Raw genomic sequence first — 16,835 nt, 5'->3', positions numbered from 1 at the left:
CACAATGGAATACTATGCATCGATAAAGAACAGTGACAAATCTCTGAAACATTTCATAACATGGAGGAACCTGGAAGGCATTATGTGACCGAAATTAGTCAGAGGCAAAAGGACAAATATTGTATAAGACCACTATTATAAGATCTTGAGAAATAGTATAAACTGAGAAGAACACATACTTTTGTGGTTACGAGGGGGGGGAGGGAGGGTGGGAGAGGGTTTTTTTACTGATTAATTAGTAGATAAGAACTGCTTTAGGTGGAAGGAAGGACAATACTCAACATATCGAAGGTCAGCTCAACTGGACTGAACCAAAAGCAAAGAAGTTTCCGGGATAAACTGCATGCTTCAAAGGTCAGCGGAGCAAGGGCGGAGGTTTGGGGACCATGGTTTAAGGGGACTTCTAAGTCAATTGGCAAAATAACTCTATTATGAAAACATTCTGCAACCCACTTTGAAATGTGGCGTCTGGGGTTTTAAATGCTAACAAGCGGCCATCTAAGATGCATCAATTGGTCTCAACCCACCTGGATCAAAGGAGAATGAAGAGCACCAAGGTCACACGATAACTAAGAGCCCAAGAGACAGAAAGGGCCACATGAACCAGAGACCTACATCATCCTGAGACCAGAAGAACTAGTTGGTGCCCGGCCACAACCGATGACTGCCCTGACAGGGAGCACAGCAGAGAACCCCTGAGGGAGCAGGAGATCAGTGGGATGCAGACCCCAAATTCTCACAGAAAGACCATACTTAATGGTCTGACTGAGACTAGAGGAATCCCGGCGGTCATGGTCCCCAAACCTTCTGTTGGCCCAGGACAGGAACCATTCCAGAAGACAACCCATCAGACATGAAAGGGACTGGACAGTGAGTAGGAGAGAGATGCTGATGAAGAGTGAGCTATTTGTATCAGGTGGACACTTGAGACTGTGTTGCCATCTCCTGTCTGGAGGGGGGGTGGGAGGATAGAGAGAGTTGGAAGCTGGCAAAATTGTCACGAAAGGAGAGACTGGAAGGGCTGACTCATTAGGGGAGAGCAAGTGGGAGTACGGAGTAAGGTGTATATAAACTTATATGTGACAGTTTGACTTGATTTGTAAACGTTCACTTGAAGCTCAATAAAGTTAATTAAAAAAAAAAAGATAGCTGAGATACCACCGAAAGAAGAGTATAACACCAGCAATAATTTGTGGTTATTTGCCAACATGTTTTGTGGAGAAGATATTCTGTGATATTATCCCTCTTGACATTTCTTTCTTAGGCATTTTTGTGAGAGTTTCTTGTTGTGGTATATTCAGACTTAGGGAAAACCATAATTTTATAGGATTTTTGACTAGAGATAAATTCTTATCTCTGGCTTTATCTCATTTTCTCCTTACCATCCAGGTCTAACTAGTATTGGTAGGGGTTATTTTTGAGGTGATGAAACTGTTATAAAATTGACTTTGGTGGTGATTGCACATATGCATGAATATAATAAAGACCATTTAATTGCAAGTTTAAATGGATAAATTGCATGGTGTGTAAATTATATCTTCATGTAGCCGTCCAGCAACAACAGAGATAACAAATATGTGGTGAAATAAGAAAGAATAATCTGAGTATCTGCTGGAACTGGGTTTCCAGCATCACCACTCTGACCCAGCTGTGAGTCTGGTGCTTAGTGCCTCCCCTTAGCACAGGGAAGTGTGTTTTTGTCAATCCCCAAAGAGCAGCTCAGCTGAGCAGAAAAGCCAGTTCTCTGTGACCAGCCCACAGCTGGGCTCCTTCTCTTGGTTCTAAGACCAGGCATGTGCTTTGGGTTCATAGGCTTATGAAAGCCACCTGTACGTAGGTATGGTTTGTCTTTTTCTGCTTGCTGCCTCACCTAGCAGGGCGTGCTGGTGGGTCAGAGCTCCGCCCCTTTAAGGTCCCTCTGATGCTCACTGAGGACAATTGTTGCCTGGTTACATTGTTACATAGGGGACATCCATCCTTGAAAAGGCCTCAGCAGGCCCTGGGCCATGTGAAAGAAGGGCAGATTCATGGGCTGAGGATGGGATATTCTTGAGGATTGGGCACAGCCTGCTAGCTCCACCTGGGGGACAAACTGAACACTGTGGAATCCCGTGGCTTTTGAGCTTCAGAGGTGGGTGTTGTGTCAAAAAGTGGTCCAAGTGTTCTGTTTTTATTTTGGTGAAGCTCGGAACAATCCGCTGTAGACATGTTTAATCGACATATGTTAGACACTCCAGCCGTGATTATTGACAATGGGTCTGGGCTGTGCAAAGCAGGCTTGTCTGGAGAGACTGGACCCCGTCACGTCATCAACTCTGTTGTGGGGTATCCAAAATTGGACTTGTGTTCAGCTGGATCCACTCAGAAGGCATACTATGTGGGGGAAGATGCCCTGTCCAAGTATGATGCCCTACACCTGCACTACCCCATTGAGCGTGGCCTCGTCAGTGGCTGGGATGACGTGGAGAAGCTCTGGCATCACCTTTTTGAGTGCGAGTTGAGTGTGAAACCCAGTGACCACCCCGTGCTCATGACTGAGCCCTCCTGGAACCCAAGGGAGATTCGTGAGAAAATGGCAGAGGTAATGTTTGAGACCTTCAACGCTCCTGCCTTCTATCTGTGTAACCAAGCAGTTTTATCGCTGTATGCTTCTGCCTGTGTCACGGGCCTGGTGGTGGACAGCGGGGACGGGGTCACTTGCACTGTCCCTGTCTTTGAAGGATACTCCCTGCCTCATGCTGTCACCAAGCTATATGTGGCAGGAAGGGACCTCACAGAGCATCTCACCCAGCTCCTCCTGTCCAGCGGGCGTGCCTGCCCCAGCATACTCAACAAGAGCTTGGTGGGCGACATCAAAGAGAAGCTGTGCTACGTGGCTTTTGATGCAGAGAAGGAGCTAAGCAAGAGGCCGGAGGAAGTTTTGAAAGAATACAGATTGCCAGATGGGACTGTCCTCTGCATCGGGGAACAGCTTCACCAGGTGCCCGAGGTCCTCTTTGCGCCTGACCTGCTAGGCATCCATAGCCCTGGGCTTTCAAAAATGGTCACCAGGAGCATCATGAAGTGCAACATCGACATCCAGATGGCCCTTTTTGCGGAGATTGTGCTGGCTGGGGGCACCACTTTATTCCCTGGCCTCGAAGAACGCCTCTTGAAAGAGCTGGAACTATTAGCTTCCAAAGGGACCCCCATCAAGATCACAGCTTCTCCAGAGAGGTGTTTTTCTGGGTGGATCGGCGCATCCGTTGTGACCTCTTTAAGCACGTTCAGGCAAATGTGGGTCACCTCTGCCATGTTCAAGGAGTTTGGGCCATCAGTGGTCCAGAGAAGATGCTTTTAGAGGACCCTGAGCACAGCAGGGGGCAGCTGGAAAGCTTGGAGCACAAGGGCACCAAGGGCAAGTGAAGTCATCCCTCAGTACAACCTTCAATAAAGTGTGTTGCCCTTTCTGACAATGGTTCATTCTTGGTGGCACCAGAATAATTTCTGACCTTGGTATTGAGTCTTGAAGTGGTTCTGTTCCACCCTTCCCCTCCCATGTGCCTCATAAGTTGTCTTCTCCTGAGAAATCTTTGGGTTGTGAGTTGAGCCCATCACCTGCAGTTTGTAGTCAAAGCAGTTGATGGGCCCTGAAATCTGCATTGTAAACAAGTGTGTTGGGTGGTTCCAGAGACTCAGTGTCCAGGAGACACAGTCAGCAGGGGGAGCAGATGGGGATGAGGGGAGAGGAATACAAACAAGAATGTTACCTTGGTCATAGAGCTCAACAAACCCTTTAGCTGCGTGGATCTTTACCACAATAGGACTGTTGCGTGACCAGGAGGGGCAAGGAGTAACTATGGCTTTTGAGAGACTGGATTACAGGATAGCAACAGGATCCTTATCATAGGAACCCATATTTGGTATGGCCAGGAGAACCAGTTAGAGACCACATTTAGTGAGAAGCAACATGATAAGATAAGAGTGGCCCTGTCAAAAACTGGGTGGAAGGGAAACTAGGAGAAAGTAATAGATACTGAGGCAGCAAACTGTGTATATGTTGAATTGGCCGTATGGTAGGTGGTGACCTGGGAAGGCATATCTAATAAGCGGAACACACTAGTTATTTGGGAAGCCCTGGGAAATAATTTTAAGGATACTGAATTGACTGGACATGGCTTTGGGCAACTGATACTGTGAAGAAAAACCCTATAAGACGGAAGTTGACTAAACAACAATTTAAGCTAAGTGTGAAAGCCATAGGCCATCCTTATACCATATAGAGACTTCCATCTCCTACAGCATAAGAGCAGAAAACACTGAAAGCCAGCCCTAGAGTATAATCATAAGAGTAGCAGGGATCCAGAAAAAATTGAATTCCCAACCCCAGCAGCTCAGTTATCCCAAGATTAGAACCCAGAAAGGGAAATGACATATGGATGGGTCCAACAGTATTGATGCACTCAAAATTTTGAAATCCGAGATTCTCAAGTTAACAGTGATACTTTGGGATCTGAAGTGATACTCTGAGATCTGAAGTGTTATCATGGTTCCCTTGTTAGAGAAGGAACATATGGGGGCCAAGCAATAATTGGAATTGTGGACCAGATCTGGCTCATAGTGGACCCATTGGGTCCACAAACACATACCGTGGTCATCTCTTCAGTCCCCATATGTGTAAATTGGAATTCCAATTGGCCTGTGACCAATTCCTTGGCTTGCGGCCTCTCAAAATGCCTTCCTCTAGCTGTGTTATTCAGGTTTCTACAAGAACCAGATAACAAGATTAGATTAAACATGCAAAGATTTTATTAGGGGAAATGCCTGTTAGAGAAATGGTGAGGGAGCTAGGGAAGAATGAGAGAGCTGTCAGACCAGAATGTAAGTCTAACTCCAAGTGAAGGAAAGGGAATAAAGGTTGAATGGAAGGATCTTAGACTGCCATGCAGTTTAAGAAGTTTTCATCAAACCTTTCAGGGAGTCCTCAAGTTGGCCTACAAAGTAGTCTCATGATTCCCAGGAGCAGATCTGCCTTAAAACCCCCACCATACTCAGTCATTGACAGGAAAATGTGACCTTGGAATAAATGTGGTGATCTATCTCATAGAGCAGTAGCTTAAGTTCTTGATCAGTCATGCTCCCTGTGTTGGAAATCTGTCAGCCACATTCTTCTGGTCTCCATACAAGCCAAGGAAATTAGTCAAAAGCAAAATTGCATCTGGGGAGGAAGGTGGCAGAGATTAGTGCAATCCCTGAAGACCTAAAGAATGTTGAGGTGATTGATGGTCTTCATTTATTTTACTGCTCTGACTCATACAAAAGCTAGACTAACCCCATAGCAAAACCAAACCAAACCCATTGCCATTGAATCTATTCCAACTCGTAGCGACCCTATAGGACAGAGTAGAACTACCCAATAAGCCTTCCAAGGAGCAGCTGGTGGATTTGAACTGCTGACCTTTTGGTTACCAGCCAAGCTCTTAACCACTGTGCCACCAGAGCTCCAGACTAATCCTATAGAAAAAAAAATCCTATAGGATGACTTAAATTTATACTTCAGATAAGCGTATCCCCAATTGCACCTGCTTTGCTAGTTGTGGTATTAAGTACATGGCTTTCAGCCACTAATCTGTTGAATTTGTTTTATTATATCCTTATAAAAAAGGAGCACTAGGAACAGTTTTAATTCACTTGGAATGGACAGGAGTATAAATTTATGTGAACTGTCTCACCCTCTGTAATAAAGTAGTCTAAAGGGATCTGGGCCCTCTGTACATCATTGATTATAGGACATTTTTTCCAATGCCATAATTCTTTGGAGTATAAGAAAAAGAAATGGCATATATGTTAGAGATTTTGGCCTGATGCCCGTGCTCAAGAGGGTGAGAGATAAACCTAAAATGATTCAGAGGCTTGCAACATACCTGGAGTTTTAGGGGATCCAAGGGTCTGTGACATGCTGGACATCTTCAAATTAAAGGACACATCATTATGTCTTGTAACTCCCGCCACTGAGAAGGAAACGTAACGCTAGATAGGGTCTGGAAGAAGTATATCTCACACTTGGAGATACTGATCCAGTCAATATACTGAATTACATGAAAGGTAGTCAGTTTGAGTGGCGCCCAGAGCAAGAGACCATTTTGCTGTAGTGCAAGGGACCCTGATGCTTGGGTCATATGACTTAGTGGAGCCTATGGTATTAGAGTTATTGGTGATGGGAAAAGACACAGTGTGGAAATTATGGTGAATTTCAATAGGAGGATCACAGTATAGAATCCCTAGATTTCTGGATCAGTACAATACAATCTTCAGCACTGAAGTATACAATATAAACCATTTGAAAAATGATCCTTTTCGCTGGTAGAAACAGAGCAGCTCATCACAGAATTTCTAGTGGTTACTTGGTGTTTGGTTGTGGTAATCCCTTAATCTGTATACTTAAGGTTTGTGTACTTTTTGCATAGGTGTTACACTTTAATGAAAATTTCAAAATACAAGTTGTAAACTAGAAGTATATACGATACACTTTTCCAACAAATTTATAATCACCGGGGGAACTCCTATGACTCAGTAAGAAAAATAAAGCTCACTCAACAGAAAATGGGGCAAAAAACAATAGCAAGCATTTCACAGGTGAGATAGTATAAATACTAATGAATATAAAAAGAACCAACCTTATTAATAATTAAGAAAATTGGAATTAAAAATATGATATAACACAATTTCAGATCTACCAAATACACAAAATTTCAAAATACAAGTCATATAACACCAAGTGCTGTGGAGGGTACGGAGGAGGACTTACCATCTAATGGTGCTTATGGGACTTTAATTGGCACAATCAGTTCTGAAAATAATTGGATATTACCTAATAAAGCTAAATATTTTAATAATCTATGACCCAGTGATCCCTCACCTGGGCATTTTCCTTAGAGAAAATCTTACACATGTGTAAACTCTGAGAGAAATGCAGAATATTTGTAGCAATACTATTTTTAATAGCAAAAAAAGGGAAGATTTTTTGAAATTTTTTCAAATTTTCATCAACAGGAGAATGGATAATACATTTTATTTTATTTATATAAATAAATAAATATGTGTATATAAAATACATAAATACATATAAATATATTTATGCATTATATATATATGATGGATTGCCACACAGCACTGAAAATAAATGAAATAAAACTACATGCATCAATGTCAATAGGTCTTTAACACACCATCTTGAGCAAAAAAAAAAAAATCTAATCTCAGGAGAATAAGTGCACTATAATTGCATTTATGTAAATTTCAGAAGCAGGCAAAACTCAACAGAGTATTGTTTAGTGTCACATATATAGGTTAAATTTTAGAAAGGAAAAACTGAAAAGCTTGACAATTTTCAGAATAAAACTCACTGCCGTTGAGTTAAATCCTGACTGAGCAGCTGGTGGGTTCGAACTGCTGACCTTTCAGTTAGCAGCCGAGCACTTACCGACTGTGCCACCAGGGCTCCTTAATTTTCAGAATAGTGGCTATGTATAGATTGATGGAGTGTGATGAGGTCTGCAAGTGGTGTATAAAGATGTCTTAGTTTAGCTTCCCCCAAAGCAGAGCCTGAAACAACTACTCTTTTCCAAATGGTTATTGGGGGATTCTCTCAGGAGAAGGGGAGTAAGGGAAGCAAGATAGGATAGAGGAAAAAAGATAAACAGGAATTTGGATCTCAACTGGCGACTAGCTTAAGTATGATCCCATAAGGATGCTCTAGAGTGAAAAATTATACCACAGAATGGGTCCCAACTGAGAGGAAGTGGGTTGGCTTTTTGTTCTGTCAGTCATCGGTCAAGGTCAGCCTTTTATGGGGGAGGGGGTGTGGTATAGCCTCAAGGGTGGGCAGGCTCTCATTTGTATCACTCTGAGAAAGTGGCAGGTGTGTGTTGTTATAAACCAAAGCTCACAGCAGATGGAGGATGGGTACACCAGCCATTAAAGGGGACCTCCTTTTTTTTCAATAGGTGTCAATGGCATCTGCTAAGGCTTACCTCTTGCTTGTCTAAGAACCACTGATTTCTCAAAAGAGCTTTACTCCATACAAGCACAGCTCCTCTAGGATTCTGGTTGGTCATAATTTCTGGGAAATTTTTCAAAAAGAGAGCCAATAGGACAAATTAGAGCACTCAGTGCTTCAGTTGGTCCTAGCGCCATAACTGATACTCAGCATCTCTCTCCCCTACCACTCATTTTATGTTTTCCTTCCTTTATTGCTAGCAATTCTGCTGGTCTAGGTGATTTGCCCAGTCGTTTGACTCAAACCCTGAAGACTTACAGATAAATCTTGGTATGGAAGTAACAAAAGATGTCCTACTGGATTACCTGAGTGTTAAACATATTCCTTCTTGCCCTATTTTTGTATCAACCCTATGTACTCATAACGATCAAGGCCATTTACCTTTGCCATCATAGTAAATCCTTAATGTCCTTGTTTGTCTGTTGGCACTAGGACCTCAAAGTGACCTGGATAGATTTCAGTTTAATAGGCTTGTTACTGTGTACCATGGTATAAGTGACCCCCTTCTGGGAACCAAAATCTCTAGACGCAATAGGTGTACAGGTTGTAGATAGCACAAGTTCCTGAAGTGGGTCACTAGGAATGATTGAGTGGGGCCACACCTACTTCCATTTCTTGGCTCCTGGATCAGAGTAGTCTGTCTATTGGAGATACAACACCATCCAATAGGCGTTGGATTATCGCGTATATGGCATTCTGAAGGATGGTGCCCTGTTCTAACCAGATATTATCTTTAAACTGGCAATTCAGCTGTGCCATCTAGATAATTTTCCAATGATCCATTAGGATGGTACAGTATGTGATATGATTAGTATATCCGAAGGTTACGTGCCCACCGTCACACCTCCTTTGTTGTAAAGGTCTGAGGTGAAGTCATACAGTATCCCATGCTAGTTATCTTTTGATAAGTGTCCTCAGATAATGATGCCAGCTGAGGCACTGCTGGAAAGAAAAGCAAACCTAATTCCAGAACGTATGTCAATTCCAATTAGCATGAAATATTGCCTTTTCTGGAGTAGAAGAAGCTCAATATAATCAACTGATGGTCAAGTGACTTGTTGGTCTCCTTACAGGATGGTACTATACCAGTGGCTCAACACTGGTCTCTATTACTGGCAAGGTCTGGCTGTTACTGACTGGGAGAGAATACTTAGTGGAAGGTGCTTGAGAAAGGCTCAAGTCAACAGGCTTAACTCAATAGAACTGCCGCATTGAAGTCACATTTTATAACCACTTTAAATTGGAGTACAGAAGTTTTTCAACATATTTAAATGTGCAGGGTCCAAAATTATGAGACTCTCAGTTGATATAGATTTCAGACAGTAGGCTGAGGGGGGGCTTATTAGGGTTGTATTTATTTCCATCTCTGCTTACATAACTCCAGCCTGAGTCAATTCATTTTTTGTAGAGCTTTACTGAAAACAGGAAAAATATCAACAACATAACAGAATTCTGTATTGTTTCAATATTTTCTTCTAGCAAAAGAATCAGTAAACTACAGCCCACAGGCCAGCTTCCTGTTTTTGTAAATAAAGTTTTATTGGAACACAGCCATGTACATTAAATACTGTCTATGGCTGCTTTTGCACTAAAACACCAGAGTTGAGCAGTTATGACAGAGATGGTATGTCCAGCAAATCTAAAATATTTACTATAGGCCTTTTAAGAAAGATTTTACTGACCCTTGCTCTAGATTTGGAATTAGCTCTAACTTCAAATTAATCCAGAATTCAGTCATTTCTCATTACTTCCACTGCTACCACCCTGGTCTAAACCAGCAATAACTTCTGTCATAATAATCGATGTATAGCCTCATGCTTCCACCTCTGGGCTTCTGTTCCCTCTCCTTGGACTGATCTTTGCCGAGATATCCACATGGCTAACTTCCTAAACTTCAGGTCTTTACTCAAATGTTACCTTTTCAATGAGCCTTTTCATGACCATTTTCTTTCAAGTTTCAACCTCCATTCCTTGGCACTCTGTTAACTATGTTTCTCCATAGTTCTTGCTGTAACTATTGACATTTCTCTTATTTATTTTTTTATTGTTGTGATGCTTCCTGAGGGAATGTATTATTAATTCCTTCTTTCCTTCCTTCCTACCGACCTTCGTTCCTTCCTCTCTTTCTCTCCCTTTGTTTTCTAATGTTGTATTCTCAAAGCTTATACCAATGCCCTACACAAAAGAAATACTACACAAAATTTGTTGTATGAATCATTTAAGCAAGCAGGTGCCTATAAATAAGTTCTACTCCCCACAATTTAGCCACATAGAAGAAACCCCTCTTGGTAGGAGAAGTTGAAATCTAAACATAAAGAAAAGCAAAGACAAAAGGAAAAAGAGAAAATCAAGTGAGAAAGAGCAGAAGAGAAAGAAAATGGATCACTTACCTTGAAACCCTAGAGTTGCTGGAGTTAACTCAAACATTGTAGTATTCTTAGATATATAGTACAACAAATTTTTCAATTTTTTAATGTTACCTACGCTGTTTTAAGTTGATTCTTCATATGTACAAATGAATTATTATGACTAACATAGTCGTATTCATGACATCATCTTGTTTAAAATCATCTTGTTTATCATAGAAAAATTGTTAAATACTGGTAAGTAAAATTATATATACACACACATAGTATGCACACATATATAGTATATATACACACATATAGTAGAGGGTCAGTGAAAAAGAGGAAGACCCTCAATGAGATGTATTGACACAGTGGCTGCAACAAACAGCTCAAAGTATCAATTGTGAGGCTGGTGCAGGACAAGGCAGTGTTTTGTTCCGTTGTACATAGGGTTGCTATGGGTCTGAATCGACTTGACAGTACCTAACCAACAATAGCAGCATACACACATAATGGAGTATATGGAATATTACACCTGATAATTTAAAATACACTTTCTTTTTCAGCTTATGTATCATTTGTGAAAACTGACAATGACTAAAACATAAATCACGTCTCATTAGTCTGAGAAACCATTGTGTAGCAATATTTCCTTACCATAATTCAATGAAAATTGGAAAAAAAATACAACTTAAAAAAAATACGTATTTTTATTGTGGTTTAGATAAAGGTTTACAGAGCAACGCAGTTTCTCATTAAACAATTAATTCCCATATTGTTTTATGACATTGGTTGCCAACCTGGCAACCTGTCAACACTCTTCTCGAACTTGGGTTCCCGATTTACATTTGTCCAGCTTTCCTGTCCCTTCCTGCCTTCTTATCCTTGCCCATGGAATGGCATGCCCATTAGGCTCGTATATGTGGTTAATCTACTTGTATTATTGTGTGTTTTATGGGTCTAACATTTGGCTGAAGGGTGAACCTCAGGAGTGACCTCAGTAATGAGTTAAAAGGGTGCCCAGGGACCATACTCTTGGGGTGTCTCCAGTCTCCATCAGACCGGTAAGTCTGGTCCTTTTTTGTGAGTTTAAATTTTGTTCTACACTTTTCTCCACCTCTGCCTGGGACTTTCTATTGTGATCCCTGTCAGAGCAGTCGGTGGTGATAGCAGGGCACCATCTGGTTGTGCTGGATTCAGTCTGATGGAGGCTGTGGTAGTTGTGGTTCACCAGTCCTTTGGAGTAATCTTTCCCTTGTGTCTTTGGTTTTCTTGATTTTCTTTTGCTCCAGACAGGATGGGACCAGTGGAGTATCTTAGATGGCCACTCACAAACACTACTGACCAATGTAGGATGTAGAACATATTCTTTATAAACTGTTATACCAGTTGAGCTAGATATTCCCTGAGACCATGGTCCCCAGCCCTTAGCACAGTTATTTGGTCCCTCAGGGAGTTTGGATGTGTCTATGAAGCTTCCATGACCTTGCCTCGGTCAAGTTGTGCTGGCTTCACCAGTATTATGTGCTGTCTTTCCCTTCACCAAAGTTACCACTTATCTATTGTCTAGTTAGTGTTTTTTCCCTCCCCAACCCTCCCCTCCCTCATAACCATCAAAGATTGTTTCTTTCTCTGTGTAAACCTTTTCATCAATTTTTATAATAATGGTCTCATACAGTATTTTATCATTGACTGATTTCACTCAGCATAATGCCCTCCAGATTTATCCATGTTGTAAGATGTTTCACAGATTCATCATTGTTCATTATTATTGCATAGTATTCCATTGTGTGTATGTACCATAGTTTGTTTATCCATTCATCTGTTGACGGGCACTTATGCTGGTTCCATCTTTTTTGCTATTGTGAATAATGCTGGAATGAATATGGGTGTGCATATGTCTATTCATATAACAGCTCTTATTTCTCTCAGATATGTTCCTAAGAGTGGAACTGCTGGACTGTGTGGTATTTCTATTTCCAGCTTTTTTTTTTTTAAATTTTTATTAAGCTTCAAGTGAACATTTACCATTCCAATCAGTCTGTCACATGTAGGTTTACATACATCTTACTCCCTTCTCCCACTTGCTCTCCCCCTATTGAGTCAGCCCTTACAGTCTCTCGTTTCGTGCCAATTTTACCTTCTTCCCTCTCTCTCTATCTTCCCATCCCCCCTCCAGTCAAGAGTTGCCAACACACTCTCCTGTGTCCACCTGATTTAATTAGCTCACTCTTCATCAGTATCTCTCTCTCCCCCACTGACCAGTCCTTTTCATGCCTGATGATTTGTCTTCGGGGATGGTTCCTGTCCTGTGCCATCAGAAGTTCTGGGGAGCATTGTCTCTGGGATTCCTCTAGTCGCAATCATACCATTAGGTGTGGTCTTTTAATGAGAATTTGGGGTCTGCATCCCATTGGTCTCCTGCTCCCTCAGGAGTTGTCTGTTGTGTTCCCTGACAGGGCAGACATCGATTGTGGCCGGGCACCAACTAGTTCTTCTGGTCTCAGGATATTGTAGGTCTCTGGTTCAAGTGGCCCTTTCTGTCTCTTGGGTTCTCAGTTGTCGTGTGACCTTGGTGTTCTTCCTTTGCCTTTGCTCCCGGTGGGTTGAGACCAATTAATGTATTTTAGATGGCTGCTTGTTGGCATTTAGGACCCCAGGTGCCACAATTCAAAGTGGGATGCAGAGTGTTTTCATAATAGAATTGTTTTGCCCATTGATTTAGAAGTCGTCTCAAACCAAGTTCCCCAGACCCCAGCCCCTGCTTCGCTGACCTTTGAAGCTTTCATTTTATCTCGGAAACCTCTTTACTTTTAATCCTGTCCAATTAGGCTGACCTTCCATGTTTTGAGTGTTGTCTTTCCCTTCACCCAAAGCAGTTCCCATCTACAGATTGATCAATAAAAAGCCCTCTCCCTCCCTCCCTCCCTCCCTCCCCCCTTTGTAACCACAAAAGTATGTGTTCTTTTCCGTTTTTTCTATTTCTCAAGATCTTATAATAGTGGTCTTATACAATATTTGTCCTTTTGCAGCTGACTCATTTCGCTCAGCATAATGCCTTCCAGATTCCTCCATGTTATGAAGTGTTTCAGAGATTCGTCACTGTTCTTTATCGATGCGTAGTATTCCATTGTGTGAATATACCACAATTTATTTACCCATTCGTCCGTTGATGGACATCTTGGTTGCTTCCAGCTTTTTGCTATTGTAAACAGAGCTGCAATAAACATGGGTGTGCATATATCTGTTTGTGTGAAGGGTCTTGTATTTTTAGGGTATATTCCGAGGAGTGGGATTTCTGGGTTGTATGGTAGTTCTATTTCTAACTGTTTAAGATAACGCCAGATGGATTTCCAAAGTGGTTGTACCATTTTACATCCCCACCAGCAGTGTATGAGAGTTCCAGTCTCTCCGCAGCCTCTCCAACATTTATTATTTTGTGTTTTTTGAATTAATGCCAGTCTAGTTGGTGTCAGATGGAATCTCATCGTAGTTTTAATTTGCATTTCTCTAATGACTAATGATCGAGAGCATTTTCTCATGTATCTGTTGGCTGCCTGAATATCTTCTTTAGTGAAATGTGTGTTCATATCCTTTGCCCACTTCTTGACTGGGTTGTTTGTCTTTTTGTGGTTGAGTTTTGACAGAATCATGTAGATTTTAGAGATCAGGCGCTGGTCTGAGATGTCATAGCTGAATATTCTTTCCCAGTCTGTAGGTGGTCTTTTTACTCTTTTGGTGAAGTCTTTAGATGAGCATAGGTGTTTGATTTTTAGGAGCTCCCAGTTATCTGGTTTCTCTTCATCATTTTTGGCAATGTTTTGTATTCTGTTTATGCCCTGTATTAGGGCTCCTAGGGTAGATCCTATTTTTTCTTCCATGATTTTTATCGTTTTAGTCTTTATGTTTAGGTCTTTGATCCACTTGGAGTTAGTTTTTGTGCATGGTGTGAGGTATGGGTCCTGTTTCATTCTTTTGCAAATGGATATCCAGTTATGCCAGCACCATTTGTTATAAAGACTATTATTTCCCCAATTGACTGACACTGGTCCTTTGTCAAATATCAGCTGCTCATACGTGGATGGATTTATATCTGGGTTCTCAATTCTGTTCCATTGGTCTATGTGCCTGTTGTTGTACCAGTACCAGGCTGTTTTGACTACTGTAGCTATATAATAGGTTCTGAAATCAGGTAGGGTGAGGCCTCCCACTTTCTTCTTCTTTTTCAGTAATGTTTTGCTTATCCGGGGGTTCTTTCCTTTCCATATGAAATTAGTGATTTGTTTCTCTATTCCCTTAAAGTATGACATTGGTATTTGGATTGGAAGTGCATTGTATGTATAAATGGCTTTTGGTAGAATAGACATTTTTACTATGTTAAGTCTTCCTATCCATGAGCAGGGTATGTTTTTCCATTTAAGTGTGTCCTTTTGAATTTCTTGTAGCAGAGTTTTATAGTTTTCTTTGTATAGGTCTTTTACATCCTTGGTAAGATTTATTCCTAAGTATTTTATCTTCTTGGGGGCTACTGTGAATGGTATTGATTTGGTGATTTCCTCTTCGGTGTTCTTTTTGTTGATGTAGAGAATCCAAGTGATTTTTGTATGTTTATTTTATATCCTGAGACTCTTCCAAACTCTTCTATTAGTTTCAGTAGTTTTCTGGAGGATTTCTTAGGGTTTTCCATGTATACGATCATGTCATCTGCAAATAGTGATAGCTTTACTTCCTCCTTACCAATCTGGATACCCTTTATTTCTTTGCCTAGCCTAATTGCTCTGGCTAGGACTTCAAGTACGATGTTGAATAAGAGTGGTGATAAAGGGCATCCTTGTCTGGTTCCCGTTCTCAAGGGAAATGCTTTCAGGTTCTCTCCATTTAGAGTGATATTGGCCGTCGGCTTTGCATATATGCCCTTTATTATGTTGAGGAATTTTCCTTCAATTCCTATTTTGGTGAGAGTTTTTATCATAAATGGGTGTTGGACTTTGTCAAATGCCTTTTCTGCATCAATTGATAAGATCATGTGGTTTTTGTCTTTTGTTTTATTTATGTGATGGATTACATTAATGGTTTTTCTGATATTAAACCAGCCTTGCATACCTGGTATAAATCCCACTTGATCAGGGTGAATTATTTTTTTGATGTGTTGTTGGATTCTATTGGCTAGAATTTTATTAAGGATTTTTGCATCTATGTTCATGAGGGATATAGGTCTAAAATTTTCTTTTTTTGTAATGTCTTTACCTGGTTTTGGTATCAGGGAGATGGTAGCTTCATAGAATGAGTTGGGTAGTATTCCGTCTTTTTCTATACTTTGAAATACCTTCAATAGTAATGGTGTTAAGTCTTCCCTGAAGGTTTGGTAGAACTCTGCAGTGAAGCCATCTGGGCCAGGACTTTTTTTTTGTTGGGAGTTTTTTGATTACCGTTTCAATCTCTTTTTTTGTTATGGGTCTATTTAGTTGTTCTACTTCTGAATGTGTTAGTTTAGGTAAGTAGTATTGTTCCAAGAATTTATCCATTTCTTCTAGGTTTTCAAATTTGTTAGAGTACAATTTTATGTAGTAATCTGATATGATTCTTTTGATTTCATTTGGTTCTGTTGTGATGTGGTCCTTCTCGTTTCTTATTCGGGTTATTTGTTTCCTTTCCTGTTTTTCTTTAGTCAGTCTAGCCAATGGTTTATCAATTTTGTTTATTTTTTCAAAGAACCAGCTTTTGGCTTTGTTGATTCTTTCAATTGTTTTTCTGTTCTCTAATTCATTTAGTTCAGCTCTAATTTTTATTATTTGTTTTCTTCGGGTGCCTGATGGATTCTTTTGTTGCTCACTTTCTATTTGCTCAAGTTGTCGGGACAGTTCTCTGATTTTGGCTCTTTCTTCTTTTTGTATGTGTGCATTTATCGATATAAATTGGCCTCTGAGCACTGCTTTTGCTGTGTCCCAGAGGTTTTGATAGGAAGTATTTTCATTCTCGTTGCTTTCTAAGAATTTCCTTATTCCCTCCTTGATGTCTTCTATAACCCAGTCTTTTTTCAGGAGGGTATTGTTCATTTTCCAAGTATTTGATTTCTTTTCCCTAGTTTTTCTGTTATTGATTTCTAGCTTCATTGCCTTGTGGTCTGAGAAGATGCTTTGTAATATTTCGATGTTTTGGATTCTGGAAAGATTTGTTTTATGCCCTAATATGTGGTCTATTCTAGAGAATGTTCCATGTGCGCTAGAAAAAAAAGTATATTTTGCAGCAGTTGGGTGGAGAGTTCTGTATAAGTCAATGAGGTCAAGTTGGTTGATTGTTGTAAGTAGGTCTTCCGTGTCTCTATTGAGCTTCTTACTGGATGTCCTGTCCTTCTCCGAAAGTGGTGTGTTGAAGTCTCCTACTATATATGTGGAGGTGTCTATCTCACTTTTCAATTCTGTTAAAATTTGATTTATGTATCTTGCAGC

At 40.7% G+C, this 16,835-nt stretch overlaps 1 protein-coding gene across 1 annotated transcript; it reads left to right on the top strand.

Moving 5' to 3' along the window:
• Positions 1–1,865: 1,865 nt before the first annotated feature.
• On the top strand, positions 1,866–3,391 carry LOC100656604 (actin-related protein T2-like). The gene has a single exon (XM_003414754.3). The coding sequence runs from the start codon at positions 2,207–2,209 to the stop codon at positions 3,338–3,340; it is 1,134 nt and encodes a 377-aa protein (XP_003414802.1). The 5' UTR covers positions 1,866–2,206; the 3' UTR covers positions 3,341–3,391.
• Positions 3,392–16,835: the final 13,444 nt, after the last annotated feature.

The sequence above is a fragment of the Loxodonta africana genome, chromosome X (assembly GCF_030014295.1).
Source record: "Loxodonta africana isolate mLoxAfr1 chromosome X, mLoxAfr1.hap2, whole genome shotgun sequence".
In the NCBI taxonomy this organism is placed as follows: Eukaryota; Metazoa; Chordata; class Mammalia; order Proboscidea; family Elephantidae; genus Loxodonta; species Loxodonta africana.
Note: the sequence above shows the minus strand (reverse complement) of the source record. Positions and strands in the feature narration are given on the sequence as shown.

Bases quoted from the DNA above. Each gene is read 5' to 3' on its own strand.
- LOC100656604 (XM_003414754.3), top strand. From the start codon at position 2,207: ATGTTTAATCGACATATGTTAGACACTCCAGCCGTGATTATTGACAAT.